Below are 20,656 nucleotides of genomic sequence, written 5' to 3' on the forward strand. Positions count from 1 at the left end.
GCGATGAATCGAAGGTTTGTTTGTTTTCCTCGTCCGTCCGCTCTGAGATCATCAAGCAAAAGTGCACCAGATATAGATTATGCAGTTCAGTTATGCTCGAAAATGTAAAAGAACTTCTGCCTTCAAACTGTCCACATAATAACAAATGAATGCTTTGGTTTGTGAATGAATTTATATTTCCTCTGCACTCAACCATTCGATTCTGCATAAAATTTCAGTCAGTTTGGAAGTGAATGAATGAGGGAAGCATTGAAACTGAATATTGAATTCAGCAAATTCATCAGAAATAGGCAACTGAATGTAAAATTTCGCACCACCGATGCTGCCTTGTTTCTTATTGTTGGTACATGTTGATGATTTTGAGGCACTGGATGCAGCTATTGCAGTTGTCACTATGACCTGAACGAATTTTCTTTATTGGTTTCTGAACATGGCAAAATCGGTTTTGGAATCAGTTGTTACATTTGCGCCAACATTCAGAGAGAAAACATTCCGAATGCGATGAATGGGATCCAACAGCGAAGTCTGCTGTTAGAAAGACTGAGACAGAGAGTTGTGAGAGAAAGAGTTTCAACTTTTGGTGAATACTAATAGGTAGAATAAGTATCTAGTTCAATTCCCACATTTTTCTGCATCAAATGTGTACACTGGAACCTCTATTTACGGACCAAGCCAAGGGTTCGTAAATTGAATTAGTTCGTTTTTTGGGATTTAGATCGTAAAAAATTCGCTTCACATTCTTATCAAAATTCGTTGGTTGAGCAACATTATCGATAACCCTAACAATATGGGTATTTCCGGAACGGGCTTAACAAGTACATGATGAAAATGGATATTTGGCACCTTTTTGAAATCCAGAATGGAGACTTCAGATTGAACAATAATCTCGATAACCCTAACAATTTGGGAATTTTTGAAACGGGCTTAATGAGTAGATGATAGAAATGGTACCTTGGAGCTATTTCAAACAATATCTGTATAAACTATGAGGGTATTTTTAAGCGGGTTTGCCGAGTAGATGAGCGATGCCCTTTTGTAGGCCAATATAGCGTCTTCTGGTTCAGAGAAGGTTTCTATAATCATATCATCCGCATCACAAATCAATATACCTATATCTATTCTATGATTATCTTTTTTCGAAAATGTCAATATTTTAGGTTATAGAGATGTCTTAACTGGAATTCGCCATCTTGGTTTTCAAAGTGGCTTCATTCATTGATTTTCGTCATCTACTCGTCAACCCCATTCCGAAAATATCCAACTTTTATTAGTAACATTAGCTAAGTATATGATAAATTGTAAACAACTTCATACTGTACACTTTGACAAACACTTGCGATAAATGAAACCAGAATGGTTCTATTGCACTGTTGAATGAATCTAATTGGGTTAGGTTCACGTACTTCAGAAAACCGGAACGATTGGAACGTAGTTATTATTATTGAGAGGGAAAAACCCGCGGGAGTGGATTTTCAAAAGCTCCTTCTCCCGTAGGCACAAAACCTCTATCTTTTAGGTATCAACATTTAACAAACAAACCAAATGATACAATGACTAACACTAAATACTGCTTAAAATAAACACTTCTTAAACTCTATCTTACATAGGTAAAGTATTAACATTAACATAAATAATTGGCTAACACTATCAGGTTTGGGAAAGGGTGCGCGAAAACAATTTTTTTAAAGAAGTGCGAGACAAATTGAAGTCAAAGACATTGTAACATTGATTGAACACTCTACACATGCTACTGACGGGTTCATTTTTGCCATAATTAGTACGAGACACTGGAAGACGGACAAAAGAGTAGGAACGAAGGTTTCGGAGGCGAATATCAATGTTGAGAAGACGGAGTAAATCAGGGCAGTCAATGCGAGACAATAACAGATCAGAGACAAAAGACGCTTTGGTCACATTGCGGCGCAAAGACAGTGTTTCAAGACCAATGAGGTTGCAACGATCTTCGTATCTGGGCAGATTGTAGGGATCGCTCCAAGGCAGGTGGCGCAGCGCAAAACGCACAAATTTACGCTCAATACTCTCGATGCGTTGAATGCTGTTCTTCTAGAAAGGAGCCCAAACAACGGCGGCGTATTCCAGTGTGGAACGAACGAGCGAGCAGTACAACGTTTTCAAGCACTGTACGTTAGTGAAATGCTTAGTAACCCTAAAAATAACTCCTAGATTACGCGAAGCCTTAGACGAGATAAAAGCAATGTGATCCTTAAATGTAAGCTTTGAATCCACAAGAACCACTAAATCTTTCACTGTAGTTTCTCTTTTTAATTTGTTTTGCAAGATAGTGTAGTCGAATGTTACGATGGAGCGTTTTCGTGCAAACGTAATCACAGAACACTTCGAGGCATTCAAAACCATCCTGTTAGTCATGCACCAATTAGCGAAAATGTCTAACTGAGATTGCAAAAACAAAGCATCAGAGTAACTTTTAACTATATGGAATAACTTATAATCATCGGCATAAGACACCTTGAAGCACTTAATCAATGAATCCAGATCGTTTATGTATAGAAGGAAAATATAAGGACCGATATGGCTGCCTTGAGGTACGCCGGACGTTACGTCGAAGGATGAGGATAAATGATTCCCGATTTTAACAGACATTTTACGGCCTGACAAGTAAGATCGAAGCCATTGGTTGATTTTATTGAAGGCGGCCGACAGATCGGTGCATATTGCATCAGCCTGCAATCGATCCTGTAGCGAGCGAGCGATAAATGAGGTGTAGGCTACTAAATTAGTGCAAGTAGATCGCCTGGGAATGAAACCGTGTTGAGTTTCTGATATGTATCTAGAACAACAATGTGTCAAAAACTCGAGAACGATGAGCTCCAATAATTTCGATAGTGCACATAAAGATGCGATTCCTCGGTGATTGGTAACTTCGCTTTTGGATCCTTTTTTATAAACCGGAAAAACGTAAGATGATTTCCAGATGGTAGGAAACACTCCGGAACTTAACGATATATTGAAAACGACGGACAGAGGTAGGCAAAGCGACGACGAGCATTTTTTAATGATAGATGATGGGATTCCGTCAGGTCCAGGAGTGTTAGAACACTTGAGTTTTATGCAAGCTTTTTGTACAATATCAGAAGATATCGTGAAATTAGGTCCAATGCTAGTCCTACGGGGAATGTTGTCGGCTGCTGCGGAGACTTGTTGATTATTAAGAGTATCATTGGTAAAAACACAGCTGAATTGTTGGCGAAATAACTCACAGATGTCCGGCAATGAAGTCGCTTCTAAATCACCCAGCGACATAGAAGTGGGTAAACCTGACTCACGCCTCTGTTCATTAACGTAATTCCAAAACTTTTTTGGATTGTTACGAAGGTGGCTCTGAATACGATGAAGGTAGGAATTGAAGAGAGACTTATTAAGTCTCTTGTAACAATGATTTAAGAAGATTCTGATTCTTTAGCATATCGGTATTTCGAAAACTTTTTTAGAGCTGACCTTTTGGCCAATTTAAACTTTTTTAGTTTACGATTCGACCATGGAGGATATTCACAGCCATGATTGAGTTTTTTAGGTGTAAACTGGTCGATAGCATAAATCAGTACGTTCGAAACAATTTTAGCCGCTGCGTTTGAATCAGATTGTGGCAAGATTTCATTCCAATTGATACGAGACAAGAAAAGGTGCATTCCTCGAAAATCTGTCTTGCGATAGGCATATGTCATCTTCTCAGTGGTATCTTCGAATGTACAAGGTACACATTTTCGGAGAAAACAATGAAGAGCAGGGTGGTGTTGGCATAGTTTAACGAGAGGAGCTGGAGCACAACAAACGGCAAAGTGATCGGAGAGCTCCTGGCTTCCAAAGCAAAGATCCAAAATACAGTTGTTGTCATTAGTGACGTCACATAGTTGAACTAGCCCCGCGGTGCTGTAACCGTCGAGTAGCTGAGTGATACACGTGTTAGTTGATGAGTGTGATGAGTCTGGGTACATAAATGATGTATTATTGCGAACCCAATTAATGCCGCTAAAGTTGAAGTAGTTGATTGTAATATATTTGCAGTGTCGACAGAAACAATAAACTTCATCAATTAAATTAAAATAAATTTAATTCAGTTAAAAATGCGGGCCCCCAAAATAGACCCGGGCCCCAGGGTAGTTGCCCCCCCTGACCCCCCTCTCGTCGGGCCTGCTTCCAAGCAAAAGTTTATGAAGTCTAGGATGTCTTCGATTGATTTATTGTAGTTGTGTATCACAAATAATAGTTAGTACATTATTAATTGTGGTGCACAACTGGATATTGTTTTGCCTTTCTTATATAGAAAGGTTATGCAATCGGTCGGAATTTCGACTTTCTAACCGCGGCCCGCAGAGCCGAATCTCTTATACCATTCGACTCAGTTGTTCGAGATCGGTAAAAGTGTGTTTTTTTACTTGGTGGTAAAGCTTTTATGCCGACCCAGTAAACGTTCGACCATACTACTGATTTCTTCCATCGTGTGTTAGAGCGAGGGACTTTGAACAGAGAAGATAATTCTGAACACTACTCCTCTAAACTCCTCCAAGCAGTCCGACATTTGCCTGATCCCCCGGATTCCTAATTGCTAATGCACTTCACATGATTCCAGGTCTAGCTGTTCGCGCAAGACTTCGCTGGTCTCATAACCGCCATAACAGTCCTGCACGGCATGATATTCTACATGCCCTCCTCCCTACGTTGACCAGTTGGATGCCGTGGTCGATCGAGCGATTCCGGTTGAAGGGTGGCTTCCGGTACACTGGTGCCCCGACGACCCTATACTGTTGGTTTGTTGTGTTCGGTGCTACTCGGCGTAGTCCCCGACGGTGGAGCTAGCCTACCTCGGCGGAGAGTTCCTCGACGAAAGAATGTCTCCCGCAACCGTTGACGGACGCGTTATTCTTCTTTCGATGCAGTCCGGCAGAATGCCGAGGTCAGTTCAGCGATTCCGGGTGGAGGATTGCGACCGGTTCACTGGTGCCCCGACGATTCAAGCCGGCGATTCGCTACGGACTACTCGGAATAGTCCCCGACGGTGGATCTTTCCTGCTTCGACGAAGAGTAAAAATGTGTGCGTGTATATGTGTGTGTATGTATGTATGTATGTATGCATGTGTCAAACAATCTCACCGATTTTTCTCAGAGATGGCTGGATTGATTTGCAAATACTTAGTCTCAAATGAAAGGTACAACCTTCCTATCGGTTGCTATTGATTTTTTTTAATTGATCCGACTTCCGGTTCCAGAGTTACGGGTTGAAGAGTACGATCACACAGCAAATTCCCTTATAAACTGGTACCATCATAATGTCCAAATGATGCAATACATATTAAAATATGTGCAACATTACTTGGATTTGCGTGTCTAGATCACTAAAGACCCATCGAAGTCGCTTTGACCGCATTGGCCACCTATGACGGTTCTTGATGCCCCCGGGGAATTTTCCAAGTCTCTAAGTTAATGTCATACCTATTTCTCAGCTAATTATTTACCGATTTTTCCAAACTTGGTCTCAAATGAAAGTTACTACGTTCCAATTGAATTTTGAATTGAAAAGTTACATCGCTGCTATTGAATTTCTAATTGAGCCGACATCCGGTTTCAGAATTACAGGGTGATGAGTACGAACACACAGTAAATCCCGATTTCAACGTATTCGGCGATGGATGTAAATTTTTTCCAAAAGGCGAAAATTTTTCCAATATGTGACCACAACTGCTTGGATTTGTAGTTCTAGGTCACTAACAGTCATTCAAAGCCTCTTTGGCCACATTGGCAACCATCGACGGTTCCAAAAGCCGCAACGGAAGTATTCAAAGTCAAAATAACAGTTACATCAATTTCTCAGTGATTACCGGACCGATTTGACCAAACTTAATCCCCAATGAACCCCAAAAACTGTTATTAAATTTTATTTCGATCCGAATTCCGGTTGCGGTGTTACAGGTTGTGGAATGTGGTCACAGAGAAAACTCCCATTCAAACCGATAGCGCTATGAATGCAAAAAGGATTTTTTTTCCCTAAAATAGGAGCCAAACATCTTGCATTTGTAGTTCTAGGTTACTGACGGCCCATAGAAATCTTGTTGGCCACATCAAGATCCATCCGAAAATATTTAAAATCGTGACCGACCATCTTCGATTCCTACTTTACCCGTTTCACCGACATGGAAAACTGAACATTTTTCACAATTAGAAAGATTTTTTCGACTCAAGAGGAATTTTTTAAAAGGACGTAGACATTTCTACGTGCCATAATTTCAAAAATGTTTAGTTCGATTACTGTATTTTATACAGCAAAACTTTCTAAGAATGAGCTACAGAGAATGAACATTTCTGTACGAAAAAAATATACACTGAAAAAAATGTTGTGTCATTTTCCACAAAAACAAAAAAATTGCGCTAAAAATGCAATTTAAATTTTTTCTAATTTTTTATTATTGTCATCGAAAACTTAAAGAGAAAAGAAATATTTTGAACGTGATTGTATGATGAAAAACTTATCGCCAAAAATTAACAATAGCTTTAAACATGTTTTTTTAAATTTCATGCTAATTGACATATACAACTGTAATTTTATTTCAGAATATAATTCTAAATATCGTTTTAAATTATAATGCATTTAACAAAAATCTTCCGAAATGCGATAGTTTTCGAGGTATTTGGAATTTTGTTCCAACAAAAAAGCTAATTCGTGTGATTACGCCTTTTTTAATAGATATTTGCGTTACCCCATCATTAAATGTCAAAAATCTAATGCTTATCGTTTTAAAGACGTAAAAGAAACTTTTTCAGTGTATTTGGACCATGGATAAGCTTTCAAAAAAATGTCCTAACTACAACTTTTGACATATTTTCATGATTCATACTATTTGCATTCAAAAATACAATTTTCTTTTTGAATATGATTCTAAACACCATTTTAAATCAAAATGCTCATGACAAAATTTTTCTGAAATTTAGTAGTTCTAGAAATGTTTCAAATTTTGTTTTAACTTCACAATTATTTTATTTCATTGAGACCATTTCGCGTTTGTCCATCAACAACAATAGGTTTTTTAAACGGCCCATAACATTTCCTGTAACTTCTCCTTTGAATTCAAGGCGGCATTGTAACCCATTTGAAAGCTACATGAAAAAAAGCATGATCGTATGATCGAACTATTTAGTTTAATCATCAGATCCTTTAATTGAATAGAATTTTGATTGTTTTCGTATAGCTTTCAAATGGTTTACAATATCGCCTTGATGTCAAAAAGAAAGTTACAGGAAATGTTATGGGCCTTTTGAAAAACCGATTGTTGTTGATGGAGATACGCGAATAACTTCTGAAAAGGTAGTAATATAACAAAAGAATTGTGTTTTTAAAACAAAATTTAAAATATCTCGAGAACTACTACATCTACATTACAGAATTTTTTTGTTATTAGCATTTTGATTTAAAATTGCGTTAAGAATCATATTCAAAAAAATGTATTTTTGACTGCAAATAGTAATAATTATGAAAAAATGTCAAAAGTTGTTGTAAGAAAAACTTTTTTATTGAAAGCTTCTCCATGATCCAAATACACTGAAAAAATTTCTTTTGCCTCTTCGAAACGATAAACATTAGATTTTTTATATTTTATGATGGGGTAAGGCAAATAACTTTTTAAAAGGACATAACCAATCGAATTAACTGTTTCTGTTGGAACAAAATTCCAAATATCTCGAAAACTATCGCATTTTGGAAGATTTTTCTTAGAATTATATTCTGTAAAAAAATTTGTATGTCAATTAGTATGAAATTTAAAAACATGTATAAAGTTATTTTTCTCTATCATACAATCATTTTTTTTTCTCTTTAGGTTTTGGTTGACAGAATATAAAAAAATAGCAAAAATGTTTTTTTGCATTCTAAATTTAAAAATAAATTTTTGTTTTTGTGAAAAATTACACTTTTTTCAGTGCATTTTTTTGTACAGAAATATTCATTCCCTGTAACTCGTTCTTAGAAAGTATTGCTGTATAAAATACAGTAATCGAACAAAAAAAATGAAATTTATGCACGTAGAAATATCTACGCCCTTTTGAAAAATTGCTTTTGCATCAAATTATTGCAATTGTCAAAGAAAATCATGGAGATTCATAAACCGAACACAACTTCAAAGTTTCGTTCGAATCAACGGTGGTCACACGAAAAAATCCGTTCATAAATTCATGAACAAAAGGTCACGATTTCATGAACTGGACGATTTACGAAAACCGTGACAAAGTTCCTGAAATTATGAATAATAAACCTCGTATTCATGAAACTATTTGTATTTTCTAAAAACAAGCTCGCCCCGAATATATACATGGCGTTACATTAGAATGTTTGGGTGGGTTACTGTTGTTGATTATTTTTTATTGTGATTCTTGTTCATGATTTGGGAATACACAGTCGACAGTCAAACGTTGTTCATGATTTCAAGAGCTTATTCGCGATTCTTGTGCATTCTCATGACGTTAGCGGGATTAAAGTTCATGATTTCAAGATCTTAGTCGCGATGTTCGTAATTTTCATCCACGTTATCGTGATATTTTAGTCATAAATAGAGTGATTCATGTTCACGAGTTCATGATCTTTGTCACGATTTTAAATATTTTTGTCACGAGTTGTGTAATTTGTGCTCATGATTTCAGGATCTTAGTAGCGATTTTTGTAACTTCTGTTCATGTTATCGTGATATTTTAGTCATGAATAGAGCAATTCATGTTCATGATTTCAGGATCTTGGTCACGATTTTAGATATTTTTGTCACTAGTTGTGTGATTTGTGTTCATGATTTCAGCATCTTAGTCACGATTTTTGTAATTTCTGTTCATGTTATCATGATAATTTATTTTAGCGCTTACTTTCAAAGAGTAATGTAACTAATGTTCATGATATCAGCAGTTTTATCATTGTATTCGTAAATTCTCTTCGCCTTATCATGATCTATTATTTTTTGGTTACTACTGGTTTTTTTACTCGGAATAATGTGACAATATGAACTGGATCATTAAAATAAGACTCATTCGTGACAACTGGTTTTGTGAATTATATCACACACAATATTTGAGGTTCTCAGTGCAGTTTTCGTTTTCTGTCCGGACATCACAATAAACCTTATCAAATGAATAACGATGTTCTAGGTTTTAATATTTTTTATATCTACTGCTCGTACCTATTACTGGTCGCTAGCAACTGGGTATTTCATTAAAAAGTGTATGGAACAAAAATGATTGCACGAATAATACTCCAACTTTTGTGATAGAGTTCACGTAAAAATTTCATTACCATGTTGCATGAAATTGTAAATGATTAGGGATATCTTCTAAATATCACAAGCACGCAAATAAATACTAGATAGTTCGTAAATCATGTACTAAGAATCATAAACCAGTTCACGAACACATGAATATTTTATGATTTCGTGAACTTTTTCACGAAAACTAATAAGTTGTGACTATTATACTAGGTATCATGAACCGGTTTATGAAAACATGAATAATATTTCATGATGTCGTGAACTATTTTACGAGCACGGATATTGAATCGTAACTAATATATTAGGAATCATGAACCAGTTCACGAATGCATGAATAATATTTGATGATTTTGTGAACCATTTCACGAGCACGGATATTGGATTGGAACTAATATACTAGGAATCATGAATTAGTTCACGGGAATTGAATGGGTTCATGAATAAAATTCCGAATTTCGTGAAATAGTTCACGAAAAAATAGCCAGAATATTTCGATGTTGTGAACTATTGTTCCTATAACTATGAAAAAAATCATGAGTCAACCTTTGGTTTTATGAATAATGTTCATAAAGTTGTGAACTAGTTCTTGGCGGAAACCGTGACCGAAGTTCACAAAACAAAATCAAATATTTCCACAAATGAAAGCGTTATGCGGGCGTTACTGAAGGGAAATTGAACATAATTATAAAAGCCATGATTTTCAGTCAAGGTCCTGTTTTCGTAACGTAAAGAATTCAATTCACGACTTTGGGAACAATTTTTTCCGTGTATATTTTGTGGTCGGCCGGTTTCTCGTGGAATCCTTCAATACAATCAGGCCACTTGGATAAGCACCCCACCAAGATCCAGTTATTGTTCGAAGTAAATTTATCCTTTGTTAGCACTTCGTTTAGCCTACCCATTTGCCTTATGAATCGAACTAAATTTTGAGATATTTGAAGGCAAGGACTTAGGCTACCGTTCTATCAGCCAGCTGAAGCTGAAGCTGAGCTGAATTACGCTTCATTGAAAAAATTACCAGCTCTGTTTTCCCCGTAGATAAATCGATTCCCCTTCTTTAAAGCCCTTTTTGAAAAATTATTCAAGCTGTCTTGCAGTGGTTATTGTAATTTTAGAGTACATGGGTTGACAATACAATCAATTACATTATCAATGTCATTAACATGTGTGTGATTTTCGGGCAGTAAATTGTATAATTAATTAATTAATTTTGGTGAAAGACCACATTCATGTAGATTCAACGAGATTGTAAATCAATGTAAACTGAGTTTAACTTTACCTAAGCACGCGGACGCCATTTGATCTTTTTTGCCAGACAATTATTCGTTTCCTTGACCCTCCGAAAACCAAGCTGGGTATCTGATAGCAAACCATTCGCGTCAATTCAATTTTCGAGACGTCGTGCAATTTTCTGATGCAGGATAGCATTCCAATCGGTCGATACGAGTTATGATCGGAGTGTGGTTTTACCGGATTTGGAATGGCGATAATTCTCACTTATCTCTTGTCACGCGGAACAATGTTCTGCTCAAGAAACTTGTTGAATAAATCCAGCAAGCGTCTTTGAGCTTGAGCTTGAGCTTGTGCGACCACCCCTGGCTGCTACTACGTTATCGATCGGGACTAGCTGAAGTTGCACAGGGAATCAGTAGATAATTATGCTTGGGATTAGCGAAACATCTTTCAATGTGCAACTCCTGGTAATCCTAAATTGTTTCTGATCAATACCGACGCCGGCCAGGCCCGAACGTAGATCGCAGAAGGAAAGGGAAGGAATGGTTAGTCCGATACTTGCTTTTGCTAGAGGCCGTATATACTACTGCGCACTCCACAAGTATCACGGGAAGAGGATATTTTTGTTAGTAGAGTATAGAAGTTGGATATACTTCTTCTTTACCGACGCCAGAGAGGTGATTCCACTACTTGGACTAGATATCTATCCACAAATTTCATGGACCGAGGACCAACGGTTTTACTTCCCTTCCGAAGGAAGACGTGACCACAGATTTTTTCACCTCAGAAAAATCTCAACGACCTCGGCTGGAATTGAACCCAGGCCAACTGGAATGAGTGGCGGTCACGCCTACCACTCAACCACCGGCGCCGTCTTAAATCCAGCAAGCGTCTTTGGCAAAATCAAAAAGACTCTTCCCCAAGTTTAATTTAATTCAGTTGTATGAGAGGAGCGCAATTGAAAATTCCTTCATTATCAAGGGCTAATCAATAGATTCGTTACTTGTGGGAGCATCACAAATGTTATTCTACGCAGGAGAAGAATCTAGACAAACTTTCATGGCAAAATTAAATATACATCGCTTCCTAAAAACTTCGTTTTCACTAGTCCCGTTTCGATCTCTCTTTCTTCTGGTTGTGATCCAAAGAGTACTCAGTGATGTTTCTCTAGACAAATCATCAACGAAGCGGCTCTAATAACTAAACTTCTTGGCTCGACGTAAACTGGCATATCTTTTTTGCAATATCGCATAATTTTCAAAATTCATGCGTCTATCCCCTTGTTTCAAAAATTCTTTGTAAGCAATTTGTCTAACTTCATACGCATCAGAGCATTCCTTGTTCCACCAAGAATTAGGAGCAAGGAGCATTTATTCTCAGGTAATACGATTATCAAAAAACGTCGATCAGCAATATTGGTTTTAAAAACATTTTTTCTTGGATTCCAGTTAGCATGCAAAGTTGTTCGCTGTCACTTTTCCCGTAGCCTGTTGCACGTTTACCTCACCTTCTCACCTAGTTACTACTAAAGACGAATCACCTTAGAACTCTAAGCACTTTGGTTAGGAGGTCGTTTAGTTATTGTCATGCCAGGATTCCCCAACAAAGGAATTTCTCTCGGCACCGGTGTTTGTTTCGTAAGCCAATTAGCTCCTATTTTTGTCACGTTTTAGTCGAACAGTCCTCGGCGGCGAATCTACCCCACTGTGAATTCTTCGGTGGTAGATTTCTCCCGATGCTGATGTTCGTTTCCGTGAGCGATTTATCTCTTGGACGATATTATCGACTGTCACACTAGGCATATCCTTTCGGACTTCTTCGCGCCTAGGACATTCGAAGACCGCGTGTTTCGGTGTCTCTTGCATGTTCACACACTCCAAGCAAATGGGTGACGAAGCGTGTCCAAATCGATGCAGGTACTTCCGGAAGCATCCGTGCCCGGACAAAAACTGCATCAAATGGAAGTGTACCCAAGCAGACACATTTGGGATAAGTCGGTGGGTCCTCCTTCCTTTCTCTGCGTTGTTCCCCTCTTGCTGCCACTTATCCAACGAGTCCGCTCGGACCAGTCTCCTTGCATTACATGCATTTCTCCGCTAGTAGCATTCCACGTCCTCAAGCAGATGGGAATCATCCTGGCAATTACGCATACCGCCTCCGACGACATCGTTCTGTACGCACTCGCGACACGAACAGCTATTTGGCGAAACGTGCTTATTAACTTCATCCGGTTCCTCTTTGAGTTCAGCGCAGCAGCCCAGGTCGGAACGCCATAATGAGACACCCGCCAGGAGACGTCTCGTGTTGCCTCTTGCTCCTCCGTGATTCGACATGATCCTTGCTTTAGTTGTCCTCGTGGCCTTCTCACATACATAGTTGAAATAGCTGTTATAATCCAATCAATCATCGACCATCACACCCAGGAGCTTCAGCGCACGCATCTCCACCTCCTCAAGGGTCTCACCGGTTATCTCCACCTCCTCAAGGGTCTCACCGGTTATCGCTAGGGCAAAAACATCTGCCAATGTGACGATCTCAACTCCCCTGGGCAGTTGCAGTGTTAACTCCATTGTACATTATATTCCGTTGGGCTAAGTGACCCTAATTGACCTCTTCCCCATTTTCGTTTCGTAGATCAGTACTCGGTTATGAAAATAACTTTTCAGAACCTTGCACAGATAGTCCGGAACCCGCATTCTGTGCAGCGTTATGGCAATCGCCCCCTGCCCCAGCTGGCACTATTGAACGCGTTCTTCACACTGATCCTAACCACGGCTTAGTAGCGATTACCTTTTCTCTTCTGCTTCGATGATTTCTGTGCGCTCGCGATTACTGTGCGGATGGCTTTTATCGTCTATAACGTCTGTTGAGGATGACCCTTTCCAGGAGTTTATTAAGAGTATCCAGCAGGCATATAGGCCGATACGATGATGGATCTCGTGGTGGTTTCCCTGGTTTTGGCAGCAACACCAGTTTCTGGATCTTCCACCTATCCGGAAAGTAGTCATCGTCCAGGTATTTCTGTGGGACTATCCTGAACATGTCCGGAAATGCCAGTATCGCGGTCTTCAGCGCCACGTTAGGGATACCATCGTATCCGGAAGCTTTCTTCGCTTTCAGCCCTTTTGTCACTATAAGGAGCTCGTCGTTCGGGACTCGATAATCACCAGCATTTCCACCGTCTGCATCAACGTATGCTGTAGGCGGCCATGCGGTTAGGTCGTGCTTCGAGAAAAGACTCTCCACGATAATTTTCAGTTTGTCAGCGCGCGTTTCTATTGGCGTCATTGGACCTTTGATACTGGCCATAACGACACAGTCAGCATTGCCCCACGGGTTGGCGTTTACTTATCTGCATAGCTCCTTGTAGCAAGTGGACTTACTTAGCACTATGCCTGGCAAAAAAGAACAAATGGCGTCCATGTTCTTAGACGTACAACTAAAATTCAACTCAGTTTACATTGATGTTCTCTCGGTGAATCTACATCAATGTGCTGTGGGCATCAAAAGTCAATAATTATTTATACAATTTACTGCCAGACAATCACATACATGTTAATGACATTGATAATTGTATTATCAACCTATGTGTTACGGCGGAAGTAAATCTAAGCGCCGTTCACGAAAATCAGCTTGACCTTCAGTCGTCCTAGCAAACTTTATTTCGCTCGATTCGAGTAAACAACCATTGTATCTCAATTTGCATTGTTTTTTTCTTCTACTTTGATTACCGCACTAAGCGGGTGCTATAAAGAGAGACTGTAGAAGGCAGTCAATTATCAGTTGAAATTATACGTTAGAACGCTCGCAAATCCATATGGTCCTTCGAACCGGATTGCGAAGGATTTTGCAAAGACTCGCAGTTTCGGTAAATTGTTCGCTCGCTTCTCAGTTACGTACTTTCGTGATTCTGCCAACCGGTGGCACAGTGAGCAAAAGGTGATTGAAATTTTATCGACAATGGAGAAACTAATTCGCGAACGAAAATCCCTTGAGCCGCGACTCAAGCGCGTACATGACACGGTGGTGAAAATCCAGCCAGAAGCGGCTGAGGAAATTGACGTGCAATCGGAACTCGATACGCTCAATGACATTTGGGCTGCGTATTGTTCAGTGCATAAAAGAATTCTAGATGCTTGTACGAATGATGAAACGTACGAAGAGGCCATTGAATGCCAGTGTAGATTCGAAGAAGCTTATGTCCGGTTAAAAAACCGACTGTTAAAATTGCTTAAAGTGATAAAATTGGCTGATAGTAATCGTGAGGAGCGGCCGCCGTCCCAGAATGACGTGATCACGCAACTTGCCCAGCAGCAAGCCGAGCTTCTAAATATGATGTCCACACGTATGGTTCTTGCTACCAGCAGCACAGCTGCATCACCAGAAGCTGCCATCGCTCCCACTCCCTTGTCGGACCTGAAGCTGCCCCCGATGACCTTGCCTGTGTTCAGTGGTAACTATCTCGAGTGGCAGTCATTCATTGATCTTTTCAACAGCATGGTTCATCAAAACCCATCGCTGAAAGATAGCCAGAAACTATACTTCCTGAAAACAAATCTTTCTGGTGAAGCTGCATCCCTAATTTCACACTTGAAAATCGAGGATGTAAATTACAGTCCCGCCTTACAAAAACTTAAATCGCGCTACGACAAGCCACTCGAGATCGCTCATAAGCATATTGAACGCTTTCTAAGCCAGCCAGCCCTGACATCATCGTCTGCTGATGGCTTACGTTCACTGCATGACATCTCAGACGAAGTCGTTAGAGCCCTCCAAGCCATGCAACGAGAGGATCGGGACACATGGCTTTTATTTATCCTTATTGAGAAGTTGGATCGGGAAACCAAACAGCTATGGTACCAACGAGTTGCTGATATGCAAGAAGCGAACATCACGCTGCAGTGTTTCCTCCACTTCATAGATTCTCGCAGTTTTGCATTACAATCGGCGCAGCCCCCCAAACATGGAGCCGTTGCTGCCCAAAAACCTCCTGTGAAACCATCGTATAGAGGGGCAACTGCATTCATCACCACAAATGCACCGCCAGTATGCAACGTTTGTGCAAAATCGCCACATCCACTTTATCAATGTGGCAAATTCATTCACATGAGCCCCGAGGAAAGGCTGTCAACAGTCAGCAGACAAAGGCTGTGCAAAAATTGCTTGAAGCAGCACCTTGGAGAAGTATGCAGATCGGGAAATTGTAGAAAATGTGGCCTACTGCATCACACGCTTCTGCATGCCGCATTTGAGCCATCAGATCATCAACCAAGCCCGTTTACGTCGTATGCCGTACATGCCAACAATGGTCCGGCCGCCCAGTCGCTAATTTCGGCCCTTGATCCCACTGCTAATCTCGACGCGTCAAATGTTCTTCTCGCGACCGTAGCCATTAATGTGTTGGACAAATATGGACGACCGCACGCATGTCGCGCAGTTCTGGATTCCGCATCTCAAGTAAGTTTCATCAGTAAGAGCTTCTGCGACGAACTTGGCCTGGATCTAATGGAAGCAGACATGGATCTGGAGGGAATTTCATCCATGCCTGCACATGCCGACAAATGTGCGCAAATCGTTATAGCATCTCGATGCACGGATTATCGCACTGCTGTCCCGTGTATGGTGTTGGAAGAAATCGTTAAAACATTGCCAGCGAAACCAGCCGATATTGACCAATGGTCCATACCTGATTCAATTGAGTTAGCTGATCCACTTTTTAACCGCCCCGGTAAGATTAGTGTTTTGCTCGGTATAGAACTTTTCTTCCAGTTACTCGAGCCAGGAAAAATCAATCTCAGCACGGATGATAGTCTACCTACATTACAAAACACCAAATTAGGGTGGGTGGTAGCCGGTCGCTATCGAAACAGCGCTCCGCTATCGAATTTGAAGGTGTCGACGTGCTTGTTGGCTTCCTCTGATGATGGTCTTTGCCAACAGCTGCGAAAATTTTGGGAAATAGAAGAGTATGCTGTACCTAAAATTCACATCAGTGAGGAGGAAAGGCGCTGCGAGGAGCATTTCTCAATGCATACGGTTAGGAATAACAGTGGAAAATTTACCGTTCGTTTGCCATTTTTGCACCCACCGAGTCAACTTGGCGATTCGAGACAGATGGCTGTTAGACGTCTGGAACACATGGAAAGGAAACTGCACCGGAATCCACTCCTCAAGCAAGAGTACCATGCATTCCTCCGCGAGTATCTCGAGCTTGGGCACATGACTATTTCGGAACATGCAAATCCCACAGAGGCCGTCTACTTACCCCACCACTGTGTGATAAAGGAAGCCAGCTCAACGACGAAATGCCGCGTTGTATTTGATGCTTCTGCGAAAACTACAAGCGGAAAATCTCTTAACGATATTCTCATGGCTGGTCCAGTCTTGCAAGATTCGCTGGTGAACATTCTTCTACGCTTTCGAATTCCTACTATTGTGATTACCGGCGATATCAAGCAAATGTATCGAATGATTGAAGTGCACCAAGATGATCGTGATTTCCAACGGATTTTGTGGCGATGGTCAAGCGACGAGCCGGTGAAGGAATATCGGCTAAATACTGTAACCTACGGAACTAAAAGTGCTTCCTATTTGGCCACAAAATGCGTGCAGCAGTTGTTGGAGTCCCACAGACTGATGTATACGGAGGCAGTGGAAAAGGCAGAACGGGGCACATATGTGGACGACATTTTAACAGGTGCTGATTCAGAGGAGGAAGCCATTCTACTTCGCCAGCAGCTCTCAACAATTTTAGCTTCTGGTGGTTTTCACCTCCGAAAGTGGGCGTCAAATAGTGTAGAAGTCCTCAACGCGATCCCGGCTGCTGATCGGGAAATAAACACAACTATAGAACTGAACAACACCCGCACCATCAAGGCCCTCGGCATCTACTGGCAGCCGTGCAGCGACGAGTTCCTGTTCTCTAACATACCGAATCAGATCTTTCAGCCCACGAAGCGGACCATGCTTTCGCAAATCGCCAGTATCTTTGACCCATTAGGGCTTCTGGCGCCAATAGTCATCAAAGCGAAAATGGTCATGCAACAGCTCTGGGAACTGAAGGTGGACTGGGACGAAGCTCCCCCCGGTGAGTTAGTTCAAGTTTGGTTGACATTCGTGCAAAGCCTTTCCGATCTTAATTCCTTACAGGTACCCCGACGAGTGATCGGCACGCAAGCCGCCTCTCGATTATATCTGCACGGCTTCAGTGATGCATCCGAGCGAGCCATGGGTGCGTGTGTCTACATTCGTGCGATAGACAACGACGGCAACACATCATCACATCTGCTGTGTGCGAAATCTAAATTGGCGCCCATTGGAAATGGACGAACAACACTACCTCGGTTGGAGCTGTGCGCCGCAGTGATCCTGTCCAGACTAATAGCGAATGTGAAGGAAGCCCTAACCATACCCTTTCATGAAATACGTGCGTACTCGGACTCAACGGTGGCGCTGGCGTGGATCGCGGGTGGTGCTTCAAGGTGGAAAACGTTCGTCGCAAATCGTGTGGCAGAAATAACTACGCATCTTCCTGCAGTAAACTGGAATCATATCGACACCCGTAGCAACCCCGCCGATCTGATCTCTCGGGGTACTCTACCAGAGCAAACCATCAACAGCGCTCTCTGGTGGCATGGCCCCTACTGGAATGCTTGTCCAAACATAGATAATTCCGCGCCCACGGTCGCTCTTGACGATAAGCAACAACGACAGGTAGAAAGGGAACAGCGTTCTGCAGCAGTGACGTATCTGGTGGTTTACGAAAACGACTTTCTCGACGGGATGCTGGCCAGATATTACCCTAAACTCCAACATCTTTTACGTATTACTGCCTGGATGATTCGCTTTCGACATCGCGAGTATCGAGCCGCCACGTTAACAGCATACGAAATCGACAACGCTATGCAACTCTATGTGAAACACGTTCAGAGGTTGCAATTCGCGAAGGAAATCAATCAACTAGAGAAGCATCATGAGGTGCATCACACCAGTCCACTTCGACAGCTGAAACCGTTCCTGGATGAAGCACATCTCCTCAGGGTGGGCGGTAGGTTACAGCTGTCAGATCTCAGCTACGACACGAAGCATCCGATCTTGCTGCCCCACCGCTCAATTTTCACTGCGCTCGTTCTCCACCACGAGCATAACCAGCTGTTTCATTGCGGCCCCCAATCGCTATTGGCAGCTGTACGAAAGCGTTTTTGGATTATTAGCGGTACCAGCGCCGCTCGCAAGACTTGCCGATCCTGCGTCGAGTGTGTACGAGCGAAGCCAGTACCAATTCATCAGCTGATGGGCCAGCTACCAGCAGACCGCCTGAAGCCAGTTCCTCCTTTCTCCATCACCGGTGTGGATTACGCTGGGCCAATCAATGTTGTCAGTCGTCGAACGCGAGGTGCTGTAGCTACAAAGGGCTATATCGCACTATTCGTCTGCTTCTCAACTCGAGCGGTACATCTAGAAGCAGTTTCGGATCTCACTACGTCCGCATTCATTGCGGCGTTCACTCGCTTCAGCTGCCGATATGGACTGCCGAACAAGATGTACTCTGACAACGCCACTAATCTTCGGGGTGCAGCTAGAAAACTTCGTGAGTTATACCAGCAGATTAATTTAATCGAACATGAGAACCAAATAGCAGATTATTTTGCGGACGAAGGCATTGAGTGGTCATTTATTCCCGCTCGTTCTCCCCACCACGGTGGACTGTGGGAAGCAGGGGTGAAGGTGGCGAAGAGCTTGCTAAACAAGCTAGGAGGTGATTCTCGTTTCACGTTCGAAGAGTTAAGTACGGTTCTCTCGCAAGTAGCAGCTTGTATGAACTCTCGTCCTATCACCCCATTGTCGAATGATCCCAACGAACCACAACCTCTCACGCCAGCGCACTTTCTCATCGGTCGGACCTTGAATGCTGTTCCAGAGATCAACCAGCTGGAGCGACAGATCGGATCTTTGAACAGGTGGCAATATGTACAACGAGTCACCCAGGAGTTCAGAGTTCGGTGGCAGAATGAGTACGTTCTATTGCTTCAACGTATGGTAAAATGGCAGCATACTACACCGAATGTTACTGTCGGTGAGTTTGTTCTGCTGATTGCCGATAACGAAAAGGCTAAGCAATGGCCGATAGGTCGTGTCGTAGACACCTTTCCTGGCCCTGACGGACGCATTCGAGTAGTGGCCGTTAAAACTACCAACGGTATTTCACGGCGTGATGTCAGGAGAATTCGGAGAATCCCATTAGAAGATGATGAGTACGTACCAGGACGGAACGGAGCAGAAATTCCTCGCAGTAATTTGGTGGGCGGTTTATGTTACGGCGGAAGTAAATCTAAGCGCCGTTCACGAAAATCAGCTTGACCTTCAGTCGTCCTAGCAAACTTTATTTCGCTCGATTCGAGTAAACAACCATTGTATCTCAATTTGCATTGTTTTTTTCTTCTACTTTGATTACCGCACTAAGCGGGTGCTATAAAGAGAGACTGTAGAAGGCAGTCAATTATCAGTTGAAATTATACGTTAGAACGCTCGCAAATCCACTATGTATTCTAAAATTACAACAACCACTTCAAGACAGATTGAATAATTTCCGGCTTATATGGAAACTTATTATATGACCGGACGATTCATTCTATCTTTCCGAAACCATATATCTGAAATTTCATAGTAGTCTATAGGGGTAATATACCTTACATTTCACCAAAGTTTGTGAAAATCTCCAACCATCTCCGAGAAACTGATGTGAGTTTTTTAATTTTAAAAGATGGCCATCTTTCCGCGTACTTCCAAAACCGTTTTTGGCGGTCAATGTGGCCAACAAGATTTCTATGGGCCGTCAGTAACCTAGAACTACAAATGCAAGATGTTTGGCTCCTATTTTAGGGAAAAAAATCCTTTTTGCATTCATAGCGCTATCGGTTTGAATGGGAGTTTTCTCTGTGACCACATTCCACAACCTGTAACACCGCAACCGGAATTCGGATCGAAATAAAATTTAATAACAGTTTTTGGGGTTCATTGGGGATTAAGTTTGGTCAAATCGGTCCGGTAATCACTGAGAAATTGATGTAACTGTTATTTTGACTTTGAATACTTCCGTTGCGGCTTTTGGAACCGTCGATGGTTGCCAATGTGGCCAAAGAGGCTTTGAA

General features: G+C 41.4%; 1 protein-coding gene across 1 annotated transcript; it reads left to right on the forward strand.

Moving 5' to 3' along the window:
* The first annotated feature begins 14,465 nt into the window (after positions 1–14,465).
* Positions 14,466–19,865, forward strand: LOC131687146 (uncharacterized). The gene has a single exon (XM_058971197.1). It carries the CDS (start codon positions 14,466–14,468, stop codon positions 19,863–19,865), a length of 5,400 nt encoding a protein of 1,799 aa, XP_058827180.1.
* Positions 19,866–20,656: the final 791 nt, after the last annotated feature.

The sequence above is a fragment of the Topomyia yanbarensis genome, chromosome 3, assembly GCF_030247195.1.
Source record: "Topomyia yanbarensis strain Yona2022 chromosome 3, ASM3024719v1, whole genome shotgun sequence".
In the NCBI taxonomy this organism is placed as follows: Eukaryota; Metazoa; Arthropoda; class Insecta; order Diptera; family Culicidae; genus Topomyia; species Topomyia yanbarensis.